The sequence below is a fragment of the Silurus aristotelis genome (genome assembly GCF_946808225.1).
Source record: "Silurus aristotelis genome assembly, chromosome: 25".
NCBI classification, from domain to species: domain Eukaryota; kingdom Metazoa; phylum Chordata; class Actinopteri; order Siluriformes; family Siluridae; genus Silurus; species Silurus aristotelis.
In genome coordinates this window covers 9,642,239-9,668,698 of record NC_139598.1, presented here as the reverse complement: position 1 = coordinate 9,668,698, position 26,460 = coordinate 9,642,239, and the positions used below count along the sequence as shown (strand labels likewise).

At 39.4% G+C, this 26,460-nt stretch overlaps 2 protein-coding genes across 7 annotated transcripts in view; both read left to right on the top strand.

Annotated features, from left to right (window-relative positions):
* The window catches only part of tmx3b (thioredoxin related transmembrane protein 3b), a 39,215-nt gene extending 25,981 nt beyond the window's left edge, over positions 1 to 13,234 (top strand). For 4 of the 5 annotated variants that reach the window (XM_083529979.1, XM_083529978.1, XM_083529976.1 and 1 more), the window contains 6 exons: positions 367 to 424; positions 591 to 644; positions 1,276 to 1,332; positions 2,756 to 2,885; positions 8,770 to 8,838; positions 9,881 to 13,234. In XM_083529979.1, the coding sequence (XP_083386105.1) occupies positions 367 to 424; positions 591 to 644; positions 1,276 to 1,332; positions 2,756 to 2,885; positions 8,770 to 8,838; positions 9,881 to 10,147 (635 nt within the window). In that variant the 3' untranslated portion in view covers positions 10,148 to 13,234. Of the gene's footprint in view, positions 1 to 366; positions 425 to 590; positions 645 to 1,275; positions 1,333 to 2,755; positions 3,042 to 5,575; positions 6,417 to 8,769; positions 8,839 to 9,880 lie in introns of those variants that run through there. The other variant, XR_014531576.1, reaches the window with a different exon arrangement.
* Positions 13,235 to 16,542: 3,308 nt separating this feature from the next.
* The window catches only part of lztfl1 (leucine zipper transcription factor-like 1), a 51,638-nt gene continuing 41,720 nt past the window's right edge, over positions 16,543 to 26,460 (top strand). For both annotated transcript variants that reach the window (XR_014531578.1, XM_083530039.1), the window contains exons 1-3: positions 16,543 to 17,331; positions 18,169 to 18,293; positions 18,514 to 18,708. Coding sequence is in view for 1 of the 2 variants with exons in the window: in XM_083530039.1 (XP_083386165.1) it covers positions 17,329 to 17,331; positions 18,169 to 18,293; positions 18,514 to 18,708 (323 nt within the window). In the remaining variant the exon portion in view is untranslated. The remainder of the gene's footprint in view (positions 17,332 to 18,168; positions 18,294 to 18,513; positions 18,709 to 26,460) is intronic.

Genomic DNA, 26,460 nt, shown 5'->3' with positions numbered 1-26,460 from the left:
ATCACAACACATTTTTTATATTTGTGTAAAGGAGAACTGATATAATTAAATCAACTAGTTTTACTGTTAATATTGTGTCTACAGGTAAATGTATTATACAGATATACTGTTGGTAATTATTGGTAATTAGAATTAAAAGTGTAGAGATAATGTTAAAGCATAAAACACATTAATGCAATTGGATCTCTTTGCCAGATGCCACATAATTTCTCTCTAAAATGTTTATTAATAAAGCCTCAACATTGCTAAAATTAATGTAAAGATTATTAGAATTTAGTTGTGCATTATTAATAAATTATTTGTTTATTATTATTTTACAAAGATCGTTTAATACTTGACCTGTCATGCTCTTACTCTCTCTGTCAGGTAAATTAGTAGCAATTGCCATCATTGATGAAAAGGTTTCAGCAGAGGAAAGCTTGAGGTATAAAAAAGTCTTCTCTTTACATTTAATCTAACATGCCATGGTAGTGCACATAGTGGCCTTTAGATAAGATAATCCGTGCCATTTCTTGTGAGCTGAAATGATTTCTTTAAAAATGCATGCCTTGAAATACTACTGGCCTTTATTTTTTTTTGTCTTTCCTTAGGTTAAAGAGTCTTATACAGAGCCTTTCTACTGAGTACAGGGACAAATTCTACAGGTTAAAAATAATCACAATTTTTTTCATTAAAAAAAGTGTTGTGTTGGAAGGATTTGAAAACTGATCATCTTCAAAACTGCAGCACTTGTTGGCTGTTCCTGGTCTGCAGTGGTCAGTATCTATCAAAAGTGGTCTAAAGTAAGAACATTGTTGAACTGGTGACAGGGCCACGGGCAGCCAAGGCTCATTGATGCGCATGGGGATGGGGATACAGGAGCTCGTCATTGATGCACAGACGAGCTCCTGTAGCTCAAATTGCTGAAGTTACTGCTGTTAATGCTCAACAGTTTACGTAGCAAATGGGGACCAACATAATATTAGGCAGTTGGTCATAAAGGTGTGTGTGTGTGTGTGTGTGTGTGTGTGTGTGTGTATACACACTATTATATAAAAATTGTTTTATCAGAATAGAATTAACATAACATTAGTATTGTAATATAATTGTAATCTAAGTAATTAATAGTATTGTATGATTGAGGAGGATATTGTGGACATCAAGCAGCAACTGCAGTGCAATGATTTTTCCTTCTATATGGCATAATTATAATTTTTTCCTTTTTTTTGGGGGGGGGCATGCGGCACATGCTTAGCTGCAAGATAGATATTTTACTCAATTTCTCTCAATTTACAGGGATTTTCAGTTCGGCCATATGGATGGAAATGATTACATTAACAGCCTTATCATGGGGTAAGTATTTTTCTATTTCATATTATTCTTTATTATCCTAATTCTTTAATGCATGTGTACCAAGTTGCACTCTTTTTATTCAAGAGAGTGTTTTGCTCTTCATTATTACTCTGTCTGTACACTTTGTACATTGAAATCTAAAATGCCTCTATATAACCATATATATTTCTTTTTTAAACAGTATGGCAGTTTTTCCAATAACAGTCACATTGAGTTTCCCTAACTAGACTTTTTAAAGCTTATAGTGGCTGTTGAGTGCAGGGGGGATTTCTCCTTTGAACACATTCACTCATGCTGGGTTTCTTTCTTTATGGGGGAAAAAAAAAAATTATAATAATAGCAGATGGCAAGTTGGCACCCATGCTTAAAATGCACAGACATTGTGTTAAGTTGTGAAGATATAAGCATTCAGAATATAATTCATTTTATGTATAATAATTAAATATATGTATAAATGAATGTAGTAAAACCGCAGTAAATCCAGTTAAAAAACAGATAAGTTACTGTTGTAGAAGACAATGGTATAAAAAAGGGTATGGAACTGAGAACTGCTACAAGCTAACAGGCTTGAATAAAAAAAAAGGCAAAAAATGCATTGGTGTACAAATACATAAGCATTCACCGAAAATCACAATAGTGACTAAAAAGATTTAATCGTTTACTGCTGCTGTTATTTGCTGCTTTTAGATTCACTATGTCGCAAATGAGCTGATTGCGCAACCTGATGCTCGCGAGTCACGACAGGACAGATCCAGTGCGACTGTCCCGAAGTTACAGTTTACACAAAAGAACTTTATTTAACTATATAATTTTCACAGGATTATACAGTTTTTGCTCAACGTGCTGATGTTTCACCTTCATCTGTGACACCAGTGTTTTCTTTTCTTGCTGCTGGTTGACTCTGTACTCTTTGCCATTTCGCAAGTGATTGTGTATCTTACCGTCAACCTAACGCACCACTTCAGCAGCCCAACTAATTATTCACAGCATTTGTTGACAACGAATTTAATTATTGATGATCTATTACTTGTTGCAGCTCTAGTAAATACATCACCATCTGATCACTAGCCATTTTTATTATTCAATTAATTTAGAATTAATTGAATTGAAGTTGTACATCATTCTAATTAAGTCTGCAATAGTATATTAAGAATTGTCATTTGTAAATTCCAATAACTTTGTTTATTTTTAATGTGAATTGTGTGTTTTATATATTAAGTTTCCTGATCATTCAGTGATTTCATGTTTTTGGCTAAACAATTGTATCTTCTCTCTGTTAGGGCAAATTGCTGGGTGTCTGTTATCTAAAATCTCTGGTCATGTGCCATAAATAATGTACTATAATTTTCTCTGCTATACAGTACTGTATTATACTGTACTATACTATATTAATCATATTATTTTGTATTTGTGTGAATCACAGTGAGGTAGCAGTGCCATCTGTCATTGTTCTCAACACATCTAATGAGCAGTACTTCCTGCCTAGCGAACCCATTGAGAGTGTGGAGCAACTAATCACTTTCATCAAGAGTGTCCTGGATGGCACAGCTCCGGTAATGCATCCTTCTAAACATTGTATCTACAGCACCTCAGGGCTTAGTGCTTCCTTATCTCAAACGTTTTAATACTAATAATTAGCAAGCAATTTCCAAAATTGTTTTACTTTAAACTTTCCAAATTCCTTAGACCAGTTTATCAAAATGTCCATTGTAGTCTGTGCTCACAGATAACCCACAAGATATGCTCCACAAGTTGGCTGTGACATGGAGGAGAAGGAAAGATTCTGGAGTGAGTTAGATGAAGTGGTAGATGGTGTACCTAGGAAAGAACGATTGGTGATTGGGGCAGATTTTTTTGGGCATGTTGGTGAAGGGAACAGAGGTGATGAGGTGAGGGGTAGGTATGGCCTTAAGGAGAGGAATGTGGAAGGGCAGATGGTGGTAGATTTTGCTAAAAGGATGGAAATGGCAGTGGTGAACACTTATTTTAAGAAGAAGGAGGATCATAGGGTGACGTATAAGAGTGGAAGAAGTTGCACACAGGTGGATTATGTTCTATGCAGAAGATGCAACCTGAAGGAGATTGGAGACTGTAAGGTGTTGGCAGGGGGCAGTGTAGCTAGACAGCATCGGATGGTGGTCTGTAGGATGGTTTTGGAGGCGAAGAAGAAGAGGAGGAGAGTGAGGACTGAAAGAAGAATAAGATGGTGGAAACTGAAGGAGGAAGAGTGTGGTGTGAGGTTCAGGGAAGAGGTCAGACAGGAGCTCGGTGGTGGTGAAGAGGTGCTGGATGATTGGGAAACTACTGCAGGAGTGATGAGGGAGGCAGCTAGAAAAGTACTTGGTGTGACATCTGGAAATAGAAAGGAAGACAAGGAAATGTGGTGGTGGAATGAGGAAGTGCAGGAGAGCATAAGGAGAAAGAGGTTGGCAAAACAGAAGTGGTATAGACAGAGTGATGAGAAAAGTAGGCAGGAGTACAAGGAGATGGCGAAAGCCAAGGAAAAGGCATATGAGGAGCTGTATGAGAGGTTGGACACTAAGGAAGGCGAAAAGGATTTATACCGATTGGCCGGGCAGAGGGACCGAGCTGGGAAGGATGTGCTGCAAGTTAGAGCAATAAAGGATAGAGAGGGAAATGTGTTGACTAGTAAGGAGAGTGTGTTGAGAAGGTGGAGGGAGTATTTTGAGCAGCTGATGAATAAGAAAAATCAGAGAGAAAGAAGGTTGAATGATGTGGAGTTGGTAAAGCAGGATGTAGATAGGATTAGTAAGGAGGAAGTGAGAGCAGCGATTAAGAGGATGAAGATTGGAAAGTTGGTTGGACCAGATGACATACCTTTAGAAGCATGGAGATATTTAGGACAGATGGCAGTGGAGTTTTTAACCAGATTGTATAACAAGATTCTGGAAGGTGGGAGGATGCCTGAGGAATGGAGGAGGAGTGTGCTGGTACCGATCTTTAAGCATAAGGGAAATGTGCAGACCTGCAGTAACTACAGGGGAATTGAGTTGATCAGTCACACCATGAAGTTATGGGAAAGAGTAGTGGAAGCCAGGCTGAGAGAAGAGGTGACCATCTGTGAGCAACAGTATGGTTTCGTGCCGAGGAAAAGCACAACAGATGACTTTTTTGCTTTGAGGATGTTGATGAAGAGGTATAGAAAAGGACAGAAGGAATTGCATTGTGTATTTGTGGATTTAGAGAAAGTGTACGACAGGGTGCCAAGAGAGGAGTTGTGGTATTGTATGAGGAAGTCAGGTGTGTCAGAGAAGTATGTGAGGGTGGTGCAGGACATGTATGAGGACAGTGTGACGGCAGTGAAGTGTGCAGTAGGTACGACAGACTGGTTCAGGGTGAGGGTTGGACTACATCATGGATCGGCCCTGAGCCCCTTCCTGTTTGCAGTGGTGATGGACAGGTTGACGGACGACGTCAAACAGGAGTCTCCCTGGACTATGATGTTTGCGGATGGTATTGTGATTTGTGGTGAGAGTAGAGAGCAGGTTCAGAAGTGCCTGGAGAGGTGGAGATATGCGCTGGAGAGAAGGGGAATGAAAGTCAGTAGGAGTAAGACAGAGTACATGTGCGTAAATGAGAGGGAGGGCAGTGGAGTGGTGCGTTTGCAGGGAGAAGAGGTGGAGAAGGTGGAGGAGTTCAGGTACCTGGGGTCAACAGTGCAAAGTAATAGTGTGTGTTAGAGAAGTAAAGAAAAGAGTGCAGGCAGGGTGGAGTGGGTGGAGAAGAGTGACAGGAGTGATTTGTGATAGAAGGGTATTTGCAAGAATGAAAGGGAAAGTTTATAGGACTGTGGTGAGACCTGCGATGTTGTATGGATTAGAGACAGTGGCATTGAGTAGAAGACAGGAGGTGGAGCTGGAGGTAGCAGAGCTGAAGATGTTAAGGTTTTCGTTGGGAGTGACGAGGATGGACAAGATTAGAAATGAGTTTATTAGAGGGACAGCTTATGTAGGATGTTTTGGTGACAAGGTGAGGGAGGCGGGATTGAGATGGTTTGGACATGTGCAGAGGAGGGACATGAATTATATTGGTAAAAGAATGCTGAGGATGGAGCCACCCGGTAGGAGGAAAAGAGGAAGGCCAAGGAGGAGGTTCATGGATGTGGTGAGGGAAGACATGCAGGTAGTTCGGATGAAAGAGGCAGATGTAGAGGACAGGGTGGTATGGAGACGGATGATCCGCTGTGGCGACCCCTAATGGGAGCAGCCGAATGAAGTAGTAGTAGTCTGTGCTCACAGATAAAAATTTCTATCTTAACTTATTTGCTGTTTAAACTGCAAATGTAGCTCTCAAAACATGGAAAATGTGTAGCTCTCAAAACATGGAAAAAGCACAGGTGTCAGGTTTTTTTTTTTTTTTTTTTTTACTGGGTTTAACTGCAGATGTGCAGACCTGCAGTAACTATGGGGGAATTAAGTTAATCAGTCACACCATGAAGTTATGGGAAAGAGTAGTGGAAGCCAGGCTGAGAGTAGAGGTGACCATCTGTGAGCAACAGTATGGATTCATGCCGAGGAAGAGCACCACAGACGCATTATTTGCTTTGAGAATGTTGATGGAGAAGTAGAGAGAAGGTCAGAAGGAGTTGCATTGTGTGTTTGTGGATTTAGAGAAAGTGTACGACAGGGTGCCGAGAGAGGAGTTGTGGTATTGTATGAGGAAGTCAGGTGTGTCAGAGAAGTATGTGAGGGTGGTGCAGGACATGTATGAGGACAGTGTGACCGCAGTAAAGTGTGCAGTAGGAACGACAGACTGGTTCGAGGTGGAGGTTGGACTGCATCAAGGATCGGCTCTAAACCCTTTCCTGTTTGCAGTGGTGATCGACAGGTTGGTGGACGACGTCAGACAGGAGTCTCCATGGACTATGATGTTTGCGGATGATGTTATTTGTGGTGAGAGTAGGGAGCAGGTTGAGAAGAGCCTGGAGAGGTGGAGGTACATGCTGGAGAGAAGGGGAATGAAAGTCAGTAGGAGTAAGACAGAGTACATGTGTGTGAATGAGAGGGAGAGCAGTGGAGTGGTGCGGTTGCAGGGAGAAGAGGTGGTGAAAGTGGAGGAGTTCAGGTACAGTGAGGAAAATAAGTATTTGAACACCCTACTATTTTGCAAGTTCTCCCACTTAGAAATCATGGAGGGGTCTGAAATCGTAGGTGCATGTCCACTGTGAGAGACATAATCTAAAAATAAAAAAATCCAGAAATCACAATATGATTTTTTTTTTTTTTTTTTACAATTTATTTGTATGATACAGCTGCTAATAAGTATTTGAACACCTGAGAAAGTCAATGTTAATATTTGGTACAGTAGCCTTTGTTTGCAATTACAGAGGTCAAATGTTTCCTGTAGTTTTTCACCAGGTTTGCACACACTGCAGGAGGGATTTTGGCCCACTCCTCCACACAGATCTTCTCTAGATCAGTCAGGGTTCTGGCCTGTCGCTGAGAAACACGGAGTTTGAGCTCCCTCCAAAGATTCTCTATTGGGTTAAGGTCTGGAGACTGGCTAGGCCATGCCAGAACCTTGATATGCTTCTTACAGAGCCACTCCTTGGTTATCCTGGCTGTGTGCTTCGGGTCATTGTCATGTTGGAAGACCCAGCCTCGACCCATCTTTAATGCTCTAACTGAGGGAAGGAGGTTGTTCCCCAAAATCTCGCAATACATGGCCCCTGTCCCGTGTGCAGAAAAACACCCCCAAAGCATGATGCTACCACCTCCATGCTTCACTGTAGGGATGGTGTTCTTGGGATGGTACTCATCATTCTTCTTCCTCCAAACACGTTTAGTGGAATTATGACCCAAAAGTTCTATTTTGGTCTCATCTGACCACATGACTTTCTCCCATGACTCCTCTGGATCATCCAAATGGTCATTGGCAAACTTAAGACGCGCCTGGACATGTGCTGGTTTAAGCAGGGGAACCTTCCGTGCCATGCATGATTTCAAACCATGACGTCTTGGTGTATTACCAACAGTAACCTTGGAAACGGTGGTCCCAGCTCTTTTCAGGTCATTGACCAGCTCCTCCCGTGTAGTTCTGGGCTGATTTCTCACCTTCCTTAGGATCATTGAGACCCCACTAGGCGAAATCTTGCATGGAGCCCCAGTTCTTCCATTTTCTAATAATTGCTCCAACAGTGGACCTTTTTTCACCAAGCTGCTTGGCAATTTCCCCCTTTCCAGCCTTGTGGAGGTGTACAATTTTGTCTTTAGTGTCTTTGGACAGCTCTTTGGTCTTGGCCATGTTAGTAGTTGGATTCTTACTGATTGTATGGGGTGGACAGGTGTCTTATGCAGCTAATGACCTCAAACAGGTGCATCTAATTTAGGATAATAAATGTAGTGGAGGTGGACATTTTAAAGGCAGACTAACTGGTCTTTGAGGGTCAGAATTCTAGCTGATAGACAGGTGTTCAAATACTTATTTGCAGCTGTATCATACAAATAAATAGTTTAAAAATCATATATTGTGATTTCTGGATTTTTTTTTTTAGATTGTCTCTCACAGTGGACATGCACCTACGATTACAATTTCAGACCCCTCCATGATTTCTAAGTGGGAGAACTTGCAAAATAGCAGGGTGTTCAAATACTTATTTTCCTCACTGTATACCCTTCTTTTTCCTGAAAAGCAGATATCGGTGTCTCCAGAAGATATTAGTGCGGTCAGTCATTATTTTCTGTACCAGATGTTTCAATGCATGTATACTGCTGCTGTGGATGTGTAGATGTATGGATTCAGTCTTTGTCTCTTTAATATTCCTTTTTAATATCAAGACTGTATCTGAGGCAAAGTGCATTCAGAAAGTATTTAGACCATTCTTTCTGTTTTGAGTGCACATAGTACTAGGATAACAAATGTATTCATAAATAGCAATAAATTCTGGTCCATAGCTGCTTATGTGATTTTGTACTTAATTTCTTTGTCTTTTTGAATGTAACCATATTTGCATATCTATATTTCTAAACCTAGTGGTCCTTCCTAAATTTAACTTGATTTTACATGCTTTGTGGTTATTTTTTACAAGCTACAATAAATACAGAATATATATATATATATTAGTAGTAGTGAGAAATACTTATAAAAAAATAAAAGCTGCTTCAACTTTGAAATAAAAGCAAACAAATGTGAAAGTTAATTATTTAACAAATGGACAAGTGATTAACTTATATATTATAACTTTAACATGTATATTTTATCAGTTTAAAGTTTTTAGTCTAAAGTAAAGTAGTTTGAAGACTGCTGAAACCATGTGTTCTGAATATATTTGAATTGACCTAAAATGGCCAAATTTTCTTGTATTTTATTATTTGTTTATATTCACTTCAACATGTCACAAGTAGTAACATTAACTAATAAAGAGCACATGTATTCATCACTTTGTTCAGACCATTTACACCACTTGTTATATAACAGGCTTACGGAGGGGATGGATTTTTACAGAGACTCAAGCGTGTGGCCTATGATGCCAGATCCACTATCATGGTGAGTGATGACCTTGGTTTACCCATGACATTGCAAGGGGGTGAATAGATTGTGATTTTAAGGTTCAGATAAATTTAGTAAATACCTGATGACTAGCTTGTAAATCTGATCAAATATTTTTGCTTGAAAAATCTTCAGTATCCATGCTGCCTTAAGTTTAAGTTATAGCTTTTTTTGAACCACAGAATAACTAGCTTTTTCATCCCTACACACTACCACAGGAAGTGTGCATAATTCTGAAATGCTAAAAATATTACCTAATTGCTGTATGCCCAAAGTTTGAGAGGAGACTTTGCTTTGATCTAACCAGAAAGGGGGTCATAAATGACATTTGCATTCACACCACTGTGAGGCACAGTGTTGTTGAACCTGGAGCGTGTACATAGTGACAGCCATATAACAACCGAGATTTCCTAGTGCAACATCTAATATTTCAGAAAAGATGCTCCTTGTTGAGTTTTTTTTTTTTTTTTTTTTTTTTTTTAAACTAATTAATTATTTTTATTTATTTATTTTTCTCCCCTCCTCCTTTTCTTCCCCTAACCCTGGTTATGGACACACATTCTTTGTGAGATTTGGGTTCTTATTATAGACTGATGACCCTTTTCTTCATTTAAGTCCAAATTCCACATGCATTGCTACTGCCCAGCATCTGAAAGCTCGGGTTTCAGATGCATAAGTCCGCAGAAGGCATTCTTTATACCCGAGACAGATGAAGCAGTGTGGGCCAAATTACCTACTGACCGGTTCAGAAGTCACTGAAAGCTACAGAAATCTCTTGTTTGCAGTGATTGCCTCTGTAGATTGTGCAACAAAATAATAGATTACAGGTCCAATAACCTTTCGTCTAAAACATTTTCAGTTTTATTATTAAAATGATTCTTTTTAATCAAAAGTCTGATTTTTATTAAATATTTACTTTTGTCTGTTTCAAGTAAGTTATTTTTTCATGGCGGAGTACAAATTAGTTTGTCTGTAACTTCTTGCATTAATATCCATCTTACTTTATTAACTTTTAACTGTCTGTTTGTGTTTGTCTAAGTCTGTTTTCCGCAGTTCTCCAGTGCTGGCCTGTTTTCTCTTTGGCCTGCCATTAGGTGTCATTAGCCTTATGTGCTATGGCATATGCACAGCAGAGTCAGATGACGACCCAGAGATGATAAAGCGAGAAGGACAGACAGATGAGGAGGATGAAGATGAGGAAGATATGCAACAGCATCTGGCTGCACATCTCAAGGAAACAGGAGAGGGTGATGAGGGAGAAGAAGAGCTAGAGGAAAAGAGTTCAGCAGAAAAAAAGCTTGATTAACACAGGGGAGATGTGTGGATAAAAGGAAGGATGATGAGAGCAATGCAGACATTAAACATTTATCCAATTTCAGATTTCTTTAATCACTGGCTTGAACACTGGCTTTCTACTGTAGGGTTTAAAAGGTGAGTTTGGATTTTAAATTTTTTTTATTTAATTTTTTTTATAAATCTGAGAGCTATAGAACCATGAAGTCAGTATATGTACAACCCCCACTTCCAAAAAAGTTGGGATGGCAGGTTAAATTGTAAATAAAAAATATAATGCAATGATTTGCAAATCTCATCCAATTTGATAGAACCATGTTTTATTCACAATAGAATGTAAAAACAATATCAAATGTTTAAACTGGACAAATGTGCCATTTTTAGGAAAATTAAGTAATTTGGAATGTGATGGGTGCAACACGTCATTAAAAAGCTGGAAAAGTAAGTGTTACTAAAATAATAGGGCTATTTAAAAAAAAAAAACTTGGTTTTATCGACAACAGGTCAGTAACGTGATTAGGTTTTTAAAGTGCATCTTGACGAAGCAGCGCCGCTCAGGTACACTAAACTGCATCTGTTGCCATGTCATTCACAAACACAGGTTAAAGCTCTTATCATTTAAAGAAGAAGCCATATGTGAACATGATCATTTAAAATTGACTAAGGCAATGTTTAAAACTGTTGGTCAGATGAATTAAAGGTTAAAATTATTTTTGGAAACCATGGATGCTCTGTACTCCACCTGGACAAAGGGAGCATCAGGGAGCATTAGTGCTCAGTCCAAATACATGCATGTCTGACGGTATGGCGATGCATTAGAGCCTATTAGGCAGCTTGCACAAGTGGAAAGGCAGAATGATGTAAGGTTTTTATACAGGTTATAGAGCAACATATGCTTCCATCCAGATAATGTTTTTCATGCAAGGCCTTGCATATATTAGGAAGGCAATGCTAACCCACATACTGCATCTGTTACAACAGCATGGCTTTGTAGTACAAAAGAATTGGCATGCCTGCTGTCCGGACCTCTCAGCATTTAAAAACATTTGGCACGTCACAAAACAAAAAGAATATGATATAAAAGACCCAGGGCTGTCAATGTTAGAATCATGTAGCAGATACAAATAGGACAATGTTCATCTCCCAAAACTCCAGCAATTAGTCTCCTTTTTCGATTTTTTTTATTTTGTTTTCGTTTTTCAAGGAGATGCTATATAATAGTAAACGTCGCCCTGTCCCAATTTTTTTTTTGGGACGTGCCCAAACCTAAAATGGTGCATTTCGTCAGTTTAAACATGATATGGTTTTCTTCTATTGGGCTAAGATATAGGTTTATTAGCTTTGCAAATGATTGCATTCTGTTTTTATTTACAGTTTACTTTTACAACCATAATTCCCAAAATGTTGGGATTCTATGTAGATTTATTACCCTGAGATTCATGTAACTGGCAAATAGCTTTCTGCTGGGGGTGAAGAAGGGAAAACTCATAGATTAAGTGATTCATGAAAGTCTCTTCATCATCCATTCTGTTTTATGTGCTACAGGGCATACTGTTTAGCCTTATTGTTCAGTGCACATTTTTTTTTTTCCTCCATCTACTGTGCAATTTTTTTTCTTGCTTCCGGTTTGGTAATAGCTTTGTTAAATGTAGATATTAGCCATGTTTTCCTATGCTCTAGCTATTTTATGCTTTAAATCAGGAAAATTAAATTTGAATACAAAATGACTCGTGCCTCATGATATTAGAGTTTTCGAATGCAGTGCAACTTCCCTGCTAAAACTGCAGAAAGTAGTAATATTAAAAAGCCATAAAGGCATTATTAAAAATACAATTGACAGGTTTGTAAATGCATGTATTTATCGTGTGTGTGTGTGAATGATCAAGATATACAAAATATGACTGAGCCTTTACTTCTAGACATGACCATTTCCACCATGCAAGAAAAACATCTTTAAAGTTAGTTTTGAATCTGGGATTATCATTTGCTCAGTTAGCGAATCTAGACGTAATTAGACAAAACTATGCTATGCTTATTTTACATCAACATTGTTAGTAAATTACTCCTTTTGCAATTCAAAAAAACAAGTTAATTGCACTGCTCATATTAAAGGCTATGTATGGTTTTGACAATAGTTATTGCTTTTTTGTGGCCTCTTTAGAAAAATAAAATAAATGAAGGTGTCTTCACAACATATAATCAAGATACATTTTTATTAGTGTTTAAGATCGGATTTTCTTGCTTGTGTATATATTTTTCACTCTTGGAAATGAAAACTGTCTGTTCTGAACTACTTCTGAACTTATTCAATGTCCATGCACTGCATTAAGATTTTTCTGTATGCACTGTAATCCAGCTACTTCCTGCTAAAATTTATGACTAAAAGCTAAACCCACATCAGATTATATCCTTTAAGTGGTTGAGTTTTTGGATTCACTTAAAGCCAAGACACATTTGTCAGCAAAAGTTATTTAAAAATATATATTTTATATGTACATTAACATTCTGTATTTGCTAAACATCTGGTTAAACTAATCAAATAGCAAGTGATCTAAGCAATTTATTTATTTATTTTTTGTCCTTCTGCCTTCAGCCAGGCAACATGATCATAAAATATACAAAATATTTCTTGTTGTATTGGTTGCAGAAAACCAAATAAGAGAGTTATTAGTTATAAATAATTGTTTACAAAGCCATTTTTATTTTTTTATTTTTTTTTTTAACCATATGAGCTTTTAGAAAAATTGAAGCATCTTACAAAAGCATATCCCATTGTGGCCCTTCAACATTGCTCTTGTGTTGTTTACTTAATACCCATTCATCTGTTCAAGTTTTATAAAAGGATTTGTCCCTGATCTGTTACAACATATGCATACAGCATATTCTTTGGTGCATTACAGCATATACATTTATCTAGAAGTTTCATATGTATAATAAGACTGTACCTTGGGGCTAGTTCATGAACTGCAGTTAGATTTAATTAAACTATTTCTTTATTGATTTATTCTCACTCAGTTACTGGGTTTTGCAAAAAAAATAAAAAATAAAAAACTTGGTAAACATCTTGACAGAAGTTAAATAAATTTGCTACCCACTCCTCCCTCTCTCTCTCTCTCTCTCTCTGACACTTTTTCTCTTTGTTTTATGGTTGTTAATTCCTCTGTCTAATTCTCTGTACAGTGTTACCTCGACATACGAGTTTTTTGAGATACGAGCTCGAGACGCCGCTGCTAGATGGCGAATCAAAGCCAGAAAGCGAAGATTGTGACGAAAATTAAGATAGTGTAGCATTAGAGGGAACATGAGAGCTGTTTCTTTAAGGCTACTATCTCTGGGTATTGAAGTCCAGAGTAAAATGCATTATGGGTAGTGTAGTGCGGGAAAGAAGGGTGCGGGCTGGATGTTTTTCCTGTGTGCGATTTATGATTTGTGTTCTGCAGTGCGGTCGGTTAATCCAGGTTTATCCACCTGGGAGTTATATTATACTGTAACCCTGCGAATCTATCTTCATAAAAACAAGTAAAGCGGTATGCATCGGCTAATGTTGTCCATCTCATCATTCCACGAGCATGAACTAATGAGTTGTTACGCTGCCGCCGGGAAAGTTCAAGCGGATAAGTAACAATAAGCGAAGAAGAAAAAGTAAACAAAATTAAAGTGTTTAAGTGTGCAGGAGTGATTAGTAAAAAACGAGTTTTCCCTCCGCCTCCGCAAACACACACACACACCCCCACCGGCGTGTTCGTTAGCTCAAGTCGTCTCATCTCCAAGGAAAATACACTGAATAAAACCTTATTATATCTTTACATTCTCTTTTATTATGTTTTATACAATATTCGTCATTTATAAATAAATTTTTCTTATTTAAAAACACGTAACAAAAACAACTGGGGTGGCATTTTAGGGGCTGGAACGGATTTATGGCAATTCAATTAATTTCAATGGGGAAATTTGCTTTGAAATACGAGCAATTTGACATACGAGCAAGGTTACGGAACGAATTAAACTCGTATGTCGAGGTACCACTGTACTTGCTGATTTCTACATTTTTCGGTCATAACATTTTAAATTCCTATTTTGAGGGGCATTAAACGCAAATATCTTATCTGGGGCCCAAAAATGAAAGTATTCTGACTAAAGTAATACAAACCCAATTCCAAAAAAAATCTTTTAAAAATTATTTTTGGAAACCATGGATGTAGCATGGACCTGCAGCTTTGATCATGTTGTGCCTATGGAATGGGCAGCATGGGAAAGAAATCATATCCCACAATCAATAGTGCATTTACAGAGACTCAAACTTTGTGGATACACTATATAGACAAATATATTGGAACCCCTGATCTTTCCTGTCATATGTGGTTCTACTACAAAGCTGGAGACACACAATTGTATAGATTGTCTTTGGATGGGGTATAATAAAATTTTGTGTTTACTTGAACTTGGAAATCCAGACCTGTTCCAGCATGGCAATGCTCCTGTGCACAAAGTGCGCTCCATGAAGATATAGTTTACATGGTTTGGAGAGTAATATCTGCTAGTAAGTAATATCTATAGTGGCCTGCTGTAGAGCTCTGAACACAAACTGCACCCCAGGCTTCATCACCCTACAGCAGTACCTGACTTTACTAAGATCCTTGTGGCTGATGAACACAAATGTTCACAAGCACGCCAAAATCTAGAGGACCATCTTTCAAAAACATTGGCGGGAATTATAAGCAAATTGAGACTGTATGAAATGTAATGCTCAAAAATCATACCATACTTCTGACCAGGTGTCTGCAAACTTTTGGCAATATTGTGTATCTTCACATTCACAGAGAATAGGGATAGATGTAAAGGAATAATAGAACTGTTAAAGACAGAATGACTAAAGCATTGTTACATTCAAATGGCTTTGGGTAAAAGATTTCCTGCGCTGAGTTCTTTGTGACATTCACATGACATCACATCCAAAATCGCAGCTTTCTCCTTTTGAGATATTTATGGGCCAGAAATTTCCAATCCCTTGCACTAAAGGTAACCCTGGTGTTTCATTTTCAGTTGAACCAGATATGATTGTTGGTGATTACACACATACACTAATTAAAAGGTTTTATGGTGTACAGGGTAATGTCTCTTTTTCTCCCTCTCTCCATATATATCACATGCTTGTTGAAGTCTGGCTTGTACCTTTTCTTTCTTAAAAAATGTTTTGCAATACATGTGTTTAACAGTAGTGACAATATATTCTTTGGCAGCTCTAAGTATAAAACATGTGGAGATGTGATAGCCCCAGAAGAGGACTTGGACCCATCCTGTTTAATTAATTGTATAGATAAGCAGATAAGTTCACAAATGTATAAATAACATTCACAAATATCTTTTGTCCAAACTAACTTCGAAACCTCTTTGCTACCTGAACACTGATTTCATGTGGTGCTTTGGCAATCTCTCTTTCTGGTATCTGAGGCAGCGGCAGCAGTGACGGATCAGACAATGATCGCTAAATTCTGACTGAAGCCAATACATTTTTAATGGGTGGAATTGTGTGAGCGTTGTGCATGCTCTAATAAACACAGAGCGATGTAAAAAGATATAGTCTAAATGCCTGATGTTTGGGAGCTTTCTCATTTTCCCTCTTGTTGTAAAGTTTGAATGCTGTGTACATGTACACTATACACTATATTACCAAAAGTTTGCAGACAATTGGTGTGGTATGTGCTTTTTAAACATTGCATTCAACATTTAGTCACATTGTTGAATTTTGCTCTTATAATTCCCTCCACTCTTCTAGGAAGAATTTTTTTTTGGAGTGTGCTTGGGGAGATTTGTGCTCATTCAGACACAAGGGTTTTAGTAAAGTCAGGTACTGATGTAGGTGGGGTGAGGAGTCCTGGGGTGCAGTCACCATTACAATTCATCCCAAAGGTGTTCAGTGTTGTTGAGGTCAGGGCTCTATAGCTGGAGATCTTCATGGAGTTTTCTTTGTGCACAGGGGCACAGTCATGCTGGGATAGGTTTCTGTCTTATATATTTATTTTTATTTTTTTATTTTTTTTAATGTACATTGCAAACCATGTGTATGGAGCTGAGCATTTACTAATGAATGGATAATCAAATTTAGCACGTTTCTATTAATGTATATTTACAAAATTTTTTGGTCCCTGGTGGTCTAGTGGTTAGGATGCGGCGTTCTCACCGCTGCGGCCTGGGTTCGATCCCCGTACAGGGAACCAACCCCAGCCACTCTTAGTGCGGGTCCCAAGCCCGGATAAATGGGGAGGGTTGCCGTTTCTTTCCAACGTAGTTCTGAATACATACTTCTCTTTCTGCCTTTCTGCCAATGCAAGTATGAAAAGTATAAAAGTAAGAAAAGAGTGCAGGCAGGGTGGAGTGGGTGGAGAAGAGTGGTAGGAGTGATTTGTAATAGAAGAGTATCTGCAAAAGTAAAAGGGAAAGTTTACAGGACTGTGGAGAGACCTGCGATGTTGTATGGTTTAGAGAAAGTGGCAGTGAGTAAAAGACAGGAGGTGTTGAGATTTTTATTGGGAGTGAAGAGGTTGGACAGGATTAGAAACAAGTTTATTAGAGGGACAGTGCATATAGAATGTTTTGGGGTCGAAGCGAGAGAAGTGTGATTGAGATGGTTTGGACATGTGCAGAGGAGGGACATGGGGTATATTGGTAAGAGACTGCTGAAGATGGAGCCACCAGGAAGGAGGAAAAGAGGAAGGCCAAAAAGGAGGTTTATGAATGGGGTGAGGGAACACATGCAGGTAGTTGGTTTGAAAGAGGCAGATGTAGAGTACAGATTATGGAGACGCATGATCCGCTGTGGCGACCCCTTAAGGGAGCAGCCGTAAGAAGAAGAAGATGGGAGATCCGCATGCGCGGTGATCACAAACTGAACGAATCGCTTCCTGAAACAACTCGTTAGTCCCGAGTCAAATGAAAATGAACGACTCGTTAAAGAACGAGTCATCACTAGCAGAAGCAGCAGCAAAGTGACGCTGTTCGGTTGCCAGGAGCAACTTAAACAGAGAGGGGGGAAATACAAGCCAGATAACGTAGTTAATTCATATTCACTTTAAATACCGGACGAAAACGATTAATTAGAGTTCACGGCTCTTTACTTTGTTGTTCCCCCCTGTTATTACACTTGTTTACACTTTGACGTTTGAAGTTTTCTGCATAAAGTCTGCAATTGCTGCGATGGTAAGTAGCTAGCTTAGCCCTGGTAGGATATTTAGCTCATTAATAACTAAAATACTATTTATCATTATTTGATAGTTAGCTAAGAGAAATGTGTGATGTAACCGCCAGCATCATTAAATATATGAATAGTTTGTTGGTAACTGCGTAGAAACGAAGAGTTAGCTAGTTGCATGGTTAGCAGGCTAAATTAAAATAAACACCGGTATTTTTCTGTAGCTACTCCAGCAGAACAATGCATCCTGTTCTCTGGTTAACTATTAAACGTTAGATTATGCGGGGTAGCATTCGTGTATTTGATTATGCCCTCCATAGCTTATTGGCTACAAATGTCGTATTATGTTTACTATGCTTGTAAGTAGGCCGCTAATGTCTTCTAGTACTGAAGAGTCCGTTATTCCTTTATGTTTTGTGTCATAATAACCTATATAACCTTTATAACTTATAACATTTTCTAGAACATGAATATCGGTCAAGAAAGTAATGCATCTAGGAGACAAAATACCGTAATTACTCATTTCAGTCCACTTCAGGCTTTGCACAGGTCTTTTTATTTTATTTATATATGTTTTTATTAATTTAATTTATTTCTTTCATTAGTCTATACACAATGATCCATAATGAAAAAGCAAAAATTCTTTCAAGAAAAAAAAAACAAAAAAACCTGAAATAGCAAAAGTTTGGAAACAGCATCATCAAGGCTCTTTTATCTGATATGGCTTGTTTTCTATATAGAATGTAAGACTGCATGTTGGGTGTATTTTTTTTCTAAACATTGTGTCATTGTGTCATTTCTAAACAAGTGTTTATTTTTTCTATTTTGACTGTCCAATATTGCAGGCTGACTTTGGGTTTAGCGAACATCACCAGAACGAGGTCATAAACTATATGCGATTTGCTCGCTCTAAGAGGCTCCTGCGACTTAAGACCATTGATTCATGCTTTCAGGAACTCAAAGACAGCAGGTGAGAGACTCCCTGTACTTCATAGACCAAACTTATAATCTGCATTTACCTTGTACCACATCTCATTGATATGCCTCACTCACTCCCTACATTTTCCTCTTTCACACATTCACTGTCATTTACTCATTTTCTCTAATTCAGTGTAATTCTCCAAATAAAATTAGCTCAAACAAAGCAATGCTTTCTATGATAAAGTGTCACTCAATTTCTCTTCCTCTAGACTGGTTGAGGAGACCTTTACGGTGGATGAGGTGTCGGAAATGTTGGATGGGTTGCAGGTGGTGGTGCGTGGAGAGGTGGAGATGGAGCTCATCAACACTGCCCACACCAATGTTCTGCTCCTGCGGCAGCTCTTCTCCCAGGCTGAGAAATTTTATTTGAAACTGCAGACTGATATCTCTGAGTTGGAGAGCAGGTAAATTACAGACCCGTTTTAGGGGATTTTATGAAGGAACTTTAATTTAAAAGCTTTGCTTTGCTTTGATTCCGGCATGCATGTTTTGATAAGCTTATGGATTTGAAAATGGAAATGAAAATTCTTGGCCGAAACCGAAAACCAAAAAAGGAGGAAAGCAAGGCCAAAAACCGAAACACCGAAAGAAATTATGGCAATTATTATTACCATTGCATTAATGGCTATGACTGTGTACTAACCTTACTAAAATCAAGGCATTTCAATTGCATAAATTAATATTAAAGTCTCAAAGAATTAATCAATTACAAATTATGAAAATATTTATTTATAGCACATTGCAGCAATGCACAGGATAAAATTAATTAAAATTGAGTCTTAAATGTTTAACTTTAATGCACTCATGTGTACATTAAATAATAATGCTGCTGAAAGGTTGTACAATAAAATATGTTTTTTCATAAAAACAAAGTGCATTCAGAACAAGTGCAACTGCTTAAAGATACAATACAACAATATCACTGGGAAACTTCCTGCCTTTCTAAAAACGTCCACCACAGACGTAGTGCGCGTGCTCAGAGAGGTTTTGCTTTTCTGTGCGTTTGCGTTCCCCTGATATTCAGCATAGTGATCGGATGTTTGGATTTCAAATTAAACCCGACGTGGAGAAAGTTTTTGCAGACGAAATGTCGGCATTACATGTTTTGCAAATCGCTATCCGTGGGTCTTTCTCAGATATACTGAAATGTGTATGTGCATGAAACAACTTCTCTTTCAAGGTGCATTGAAGTAAACTAGATGACCAATAATTAAATTTTATTTGTATAGTGCTTTTGAAAATGGACATTATCACAAAGCAGTGTTACAGAATTAAACACATTATGAATTTATGTTCATAAATTTGTTCTGGATAGCAGAAGGGGACAGGATTATGGGTAACTTGGAAGTATGTGTTGAGAGAGAGAGAGAGAGAGAGAGAGAGAGAGAGAGAGAGAGAGAGAGAGAGATTACACACACAGATTATTAAGTATGCTTATTAGTGCAAGCAGGAACTCTGGTAATATTACATGTGAAAGAATGCAGAGGTAATACAGATATGAGGGAGCCATGTTATATAATGTGCCAGCTATTCTGTAACTGTGTAGCTTTGTCAGAGAAACCTCTGCCCCCTGCTGTGTTTGAGATACTAACAAATAGCTTGCATCTTGAAGAAATATATTAGACCAAGGTTCTGGGTGGGATGAACTAATATAAATTATATGTGAAACCCGTTACCTAAAAAGTAAAGAACACCATCATTCAATTTTAATATTTTAGTGGAAACAGTATTACTGCTCATCATCTTGAAAGCACATAAAATTTTGGTGTCATTTAACTGGGATCATGCTTTGGTGATGTTCATCATGCTAAAGGACTGCTCACACTAATGCTAATTAAAATGCAAGCAAATAACTTGCCTGAGAGCATGACTTAGTAGTACTTAATAGTAGTTTGTGAGAAAAAAATATTTTTGCTGAGCCCATAAATTGGCTGCTAAACTAATGCTAGCAGCAGTCGTCTGTTCTTGCAAATATCACTTAAATGCAATACACACCGTTGATGCTGGCAAATCATTCAATCAAACAAGCAGTGGAGTGAGTCTCAGGTGTGTAATAAAAAGAACCCCAGTACACTAGACCTTTACATCAACTGCAACTAGACCTCTGCAAACATGCCTAAGATTCAACCTGAGACTAAAGTTTTGATTATCAAGAGGCTGAAGACCAGATCCACTGCTGATGTGGCAGACACCTTCAGTGTGTCTCAGCGTCAAGTACAGATGAGAAAAAAACATTTATTTTAAAGAGACTGTAGACGTTTTTGACAAGCCCAGTTCAGGCTGACCCCGCAAGACAACCGTTTGTTGGCTCGAAAATCCAGCCCATTTTCTACTGCAGCAGAGCTCAATGAGACCTGGTCACCTGAAGTCCCTGTGTCAACCAGAACAGTTTGTCGGATTCTGTCTCGAAATGGCCTCCATGGTCGAATCAGTGCCCAGAAGCCAGCACTAAACAAAAGACAATTGAAAAACCGTGTGGCATTTGCCAAGGCCCACAGCCTGCTAAAAGGATGGACGCTGGAAAAGTGGCAGAAGGTGGATTTTTCAGATAAATCTTTTGTTGAATTACACCACACTTGCCGCAAATATTGCAGGAGCCCTACTGGAGACCGCATAGATCCGAGATTCACCCAGAAAACAGTGAAGTTTGGTGGCGGAAAAATCATGGTCTGGGGTTACATCCAGTATGGGGGTGTGCGAGAGATCTGCAGGGTGGAAGGCAACATCAATAGTCTAAAATATCAAGAAATCTTAGCTACCTCTTATATTTCCAACCATAAAAGAGGCCAAATTCTGCACCAGTGCTCCATCGCATACTTCCATCTCCACATCAAAGTTCCTCAAGGCGAAGAAGTTCAAGATGCTTCAGGATTGGCCAGCCCAGTCACCAGACGTAAACATCATTGAGCATATGTGGGGTAGGATGAAAGAGGAAGCATGGAAGGAAACCAAAGAATATTGATGAACTCTGGGAGGCATGCAAGACTGCTTTCTTTGCTATTCCTGATGACTTTATTAATAAATTGTATAAATCCTTGCCAAACCGCATGGATGCAGTCCTTCAAGCTCATGGAAGTCATACAAGATATTAAATTTGGATCTCTTCTTAATTTGCTGACATATTTTTGTATTTGCAGTAAATTTGTTAAATTTCTGTATAGGCGACAAACTTTTGTCTTGCCAAAATTTGACCTTTCTGTCTTGATTAAATGATAAATCTTTTTTCAGTGAAACTAATTTCAGTGCATTAAACATCATTTGGGAGGGTTCTAGTTTTTTATATGAGCTATTTCTAACACCAATTGATTATTTGATTAATACAAAATAGATAAGCGACAAGACTTTTGTCAGGGACTGTAAATGTGAGACTGTTCTACCACCGTTAGTGGACTTTATTATTCTAGGAACAACTAGAAGTCTGGAGTTTTGAGATCTCAAAGAGCGTGATGGATTGTAGTGTGTTAGAAGACTGGAAAGATACATGGAAGCCAAACCATTTAGTGTTTTGTAAGTAAATAGTATTAGTATTAGTATGTAGTCGATTCAAAACTTGAATCACAGGTAGCCAGTGTAGGAATGATAAGATTGGGGTTATATGGTCATATTTTCTCTACCTTGTAAGAACTCTGGCTGCTGCATTCTGAACAGTAGCTTGTTTATTATTGATGCAGGACAACCACCTAGTAATGGATTACAATAGTCCAGTCTGGAGGTCATGAATGCATGGGCGAGCTTCTCTGCATCAGATATAGACAACATGTTTGAATATTTCTAAGGTGAAAGAAGGCTGTTTTTTGTAATATAGGTGATATTTTAGATAGCAATTAGTCTTTTGAAAATCATATGACAAAGATACTGAGATAGAGATACTGGGAGATGGGATACGTGATGAGTGCTGGACAAGGCCATAAAAGTGCAACAACCCAGCAGCAGGACGGGTATCTGCTCCTTTGTGCAAGGAGGAACAGGAGGAGCTCTTCCAGAACCCTACATAATGACATTCAGCAGGCTTTGTTGTGTGTTTCTGACCAAATTTGTCAAAAAACAGACTTCTTGAGGGTGACATGAGGGCAAAATATCCATGTAGTAGGATCTGTGCTAACAGCTAAACACTTTGCAGCTTGTTTGGCATTTGGCAGAGAACATTGGCAGGTTCGCTATTGGTTCCTTGTTCTCCTTGTGGATGAGAGCAAGTTCACAGTGAGCATGTGACAGATGCAAATGAGTCTGAAGATGCTATAGTTAACATTATGCAGCATGCAACATTATCAAGCTTGACCCATTTGGAGGTGGCTCAGTGATGGTTTGGAGAGAAAAATCCTTGGAAGGTTGCACAGATCTGGATGTACTAGCAACCGTACTCTTACTGCTCTTAGGAACCGGGATGTAATCCTCAAAACAATTGTCAGAACTTACACTGGTACAGTTATAAAGCCCTGTCTCATGTAGCCAGAGTGTATAGGCAGTTTTTGGACGACAAAGGCATTGATGGCAGTGACTGGTCCTCAAAATCCCAAGACCTAAATCCAGTTGAGAATCTCTGGCACATGTTTAGGTGCATCTGAAATCACTAAGTAGCACTACAGACTGTCCAGTAAGGCTGAAGCTTTTGGAAAATAATCTAATTGCGATTTTTTTCTTAATATGCAATTATTATTTATGTTCTGGAAAGCAAAAATTTGCGATGTTTTGACTCTCTTCTTTTGATGGTTCTTTTTTCAAGGGGAATTGTACATGTTCTGTACTGTAAACTCAACAAAAATTGTGAATTACTTGTCATAAATGTTTTATTTACTACTTTAAATAAATAATACAATAATAAAATAAAAATTGTAATTAATTAGTAGAAAATCTGTTTTAAAAACTTTTGAGCCACTTCTCGTGGCTTCTTGCCAACTATCAGATTTTTCACGAGTTACTCTTAGTCCGGTTCCAAATGAAAAGTCGCAAGTATTGAGGTTCTATTTTGTGTGTGTGTGTGTGTGTGTTTAGGTAATCTTATGTAACTGTAATAAACATATGTAAACATGTGGATTGCACTTTTAAAAAACTCTGTTAACTTTATTAGACAGTTTTTAATTAACTAAATTAAATATATATTATCATACCAATTTCCAGTCTGTAATATAACACACAAAGTGCACACAAATAAAGAATAACAAAGATCTGCAAGTACATCTAAAAATATTTAGGTAAATCAAAGTTTACCGTAATATAAACATGTGAACTGTACTTTTTAATTAAATCCTAAAAAAAGAAAGACTTTCTGAATGTCAATATAGATATTAAACTTAATTTTTCCGGTCAATAACAGCAACATACCACACAGAATAAAGTGCACAATAAGTATGGCACTGGCAGCCATAGTTGTAGATGGCACATGGTTAAAAGATGGCACCGGTGAGGTCGGCTGCCCCTGGCTACGTTTTCTCTTTTTTTTTTGTTTATTTTATATTTGTATTTACTTAGTTACAGTTCCATCTACACAAGATGGACACCATTAGATATAACAGAGACACTCTTATATCTATTTGTGTACAATGCACTCACCTTTCACCGTTTTTAAACCCGGACCCATGCTGGCCAAGCGAGATCCTGGGGGAGAACAAAGGACGCGACCCGTACCGGCGTCCGCGAGGGAAAACGAGCCGGCGTTAGTAACAGGCTGAGGGCACGCGCACCCCGCGCTCTCTTACCTAGTATCCTGTTAGCCAATGTCCAGTCTCTGGAAAACAAGCTCGACGATCTCAGGGCAAGGGTCAAGTTCCAGAGGGACATTCGGGACTGCAACCTTCTTTGCTTCACTGAGACATGCCTGAACCCAGTGGTGCCGCGCCACGCCATCCAGCCGGCCGAGTTTTTCTCGGTTTACCGCATGGACAAAACACTGGAGTCGGGGAAGTCAAGAGGAGGTGGAGTGTGTCTGATGGTGAACAACCACTGGTGCGACAGCGTGAGCATATCGTTCCCCTCTTACGCTCCTGCACACCAAACCTGGAACTACTGACCATCAAATCTCGGCCCTTTTTATCTACCTCGGGAATTCAGCTCGGTCATAGTCAGTGCCGTTTATATTCCACCTCAAGCAGACACGGACACTGTAGTATGGGATTTACACGAGACACTAACACTTCACCAAACACAGCATCGGGATTCTGGGCTTATTGTGGTAGGAGATTTCAACAGTGCCACCCTTAAGCACACACTACCGAACTTTCATCAGAACATCACCTGCCCCACCAGGGGCGAAAGGACACTGGACCACTGTTACACATCATTCAAGAACAGCTACAAGGCACAATCACGTCCACCGTTTGGGAAATCGGACCATGCCGCCATCTTCCTCATGCCTGTTTACAAACAAAGGCTGAAACTGGAAGCTCCGGCTCAGAGGGAGGTTGCGCTCTGGACGGACCAATCGGTCTCCGCTCTGCAGGTCGCTTTGGATGACGCAGACTGGGACATGTTCAGGTGCATCTCTGATGACGTCAACGTGTTTACGGAAGCGGTTGTGGGATTAATCGGGAAACTAGCGGATGATACAGTGCAAAAAAACACCATCAGAACATTTCCCAACCAGAAGCCGTGGGTGGATAAAACCATCCGCGATGCTCTGAGATCCCGCTCCGCTGCCTACAACACTGTGCTCGCCACTGAACATCCTACAGTGTTCGCAGAGTGGTGAAGGAAGGAAAGCGGTGCTACGGGAGGAAACTAGAGTCACAGTTTCAACATGGTGGCTCTAGGAGCCTGTGGCAGGGACTAAGAACAATCACGGACTACAGAACAATATCTTCTAGAATGGTGAATGCGGACGCTTCTCTGGCAGACGTGCTAAACATCTTCTACGCTTGTTTCGAGGCTGCAGCTAACCACGCTAGTGGTGCTAGCGGCACAACCAGTGTGCACGCCGAGAGAGCTGGAGAGGTGAACACGTTCACCATCTCGGAGCATGACGTGAGGAGGGCATTTAAGAGAGTAAATACCAGGAAGGCAGCAGGACCAGATGGCATCACAGGTCGGGTTCTGAAAGCCTGCACTGACCAGCTAGCACCGGTGTTAACTGAGATATTCAACCTCTCACTGGAACAGTATGCTTCAAACAGTCCACCACTGTTCCTGTCCCAAAGAAACCCCAGCCCGCCGGCCTTAACGACTATCGCCTTGTAGCCTTGACCTCAGTAGTGATGAAGTGCTTTGAGAGACTGGTTAGAGACTTAATCACTTTCTCACTACCAGACACACTGGACCCATTATAGTTTGCTTACTGTCAGAATCGTTCCACTGAGGACGCCATTGCTCATCTCCTCCACACCACGATGAGCCACCTGGACCACAGAAATGTGAATTATACAAATATGTTGTTTGTGGACTACAGTTCAGCATTTAACACCATAATTCCCTCCACACTTATCTCTAAGTTGGAGGTCATGGGACTCAGCCTGCCGCTGTGCCAATGGATCTCTAACTTCCTGACAGACAGACCACAAGCCGTACGGGTGGGAAAACACAACTCATCCACCCTCACCCTCAGCACTGGAGCTCCCCAGGATTGTGTTCTGAGCCCCCTGCTGTACTCACTGTACACATACGACTGTGTGGCCACTTCCAACTCCACCACCACCATCAAGTTCGCTGACGACACTGTTGTGGTGGGCCTGATCTCCAACAACGACGAGACGGCCTACCTACAGGAGGTTAAAAACCTGTAGCGATGGTGCCAGGAGAACAACCTTCTCCTGAACGTCAGCAAGACTAAGGAGTTGATAGTGGACTTCAGCACGAAGCAGGAGCGGTCATACCAACCACTAAACATCAACGGGACTCCAGTGGAGATAGTGGACAGTTTCCCGTCTGGGGACTGAGGAGACAAGTTGCTCAAGTTTAGGAATAGGACTGTTGTCCCATTCTTGTCTAATACAGGCTTCTAGTTGCTCAACTGTCTTAGGTCTTCTTTGTCGCATCAAATGTTTTCTATGGGTGAAAGATCTGGACTGCAGGCTGGCCATTTCAGTACCTGGATCCTTTTTCTACGCAGCCATGATGTTGTAATTTCTTGCAGTATGTGGTCATGTTGTCATGTTGGAAAATGCAAGGTCTTACCTGAAACAGATGACCTCTAGATGGGAGCATATGTTGTTCTAGACCTTGGTTAT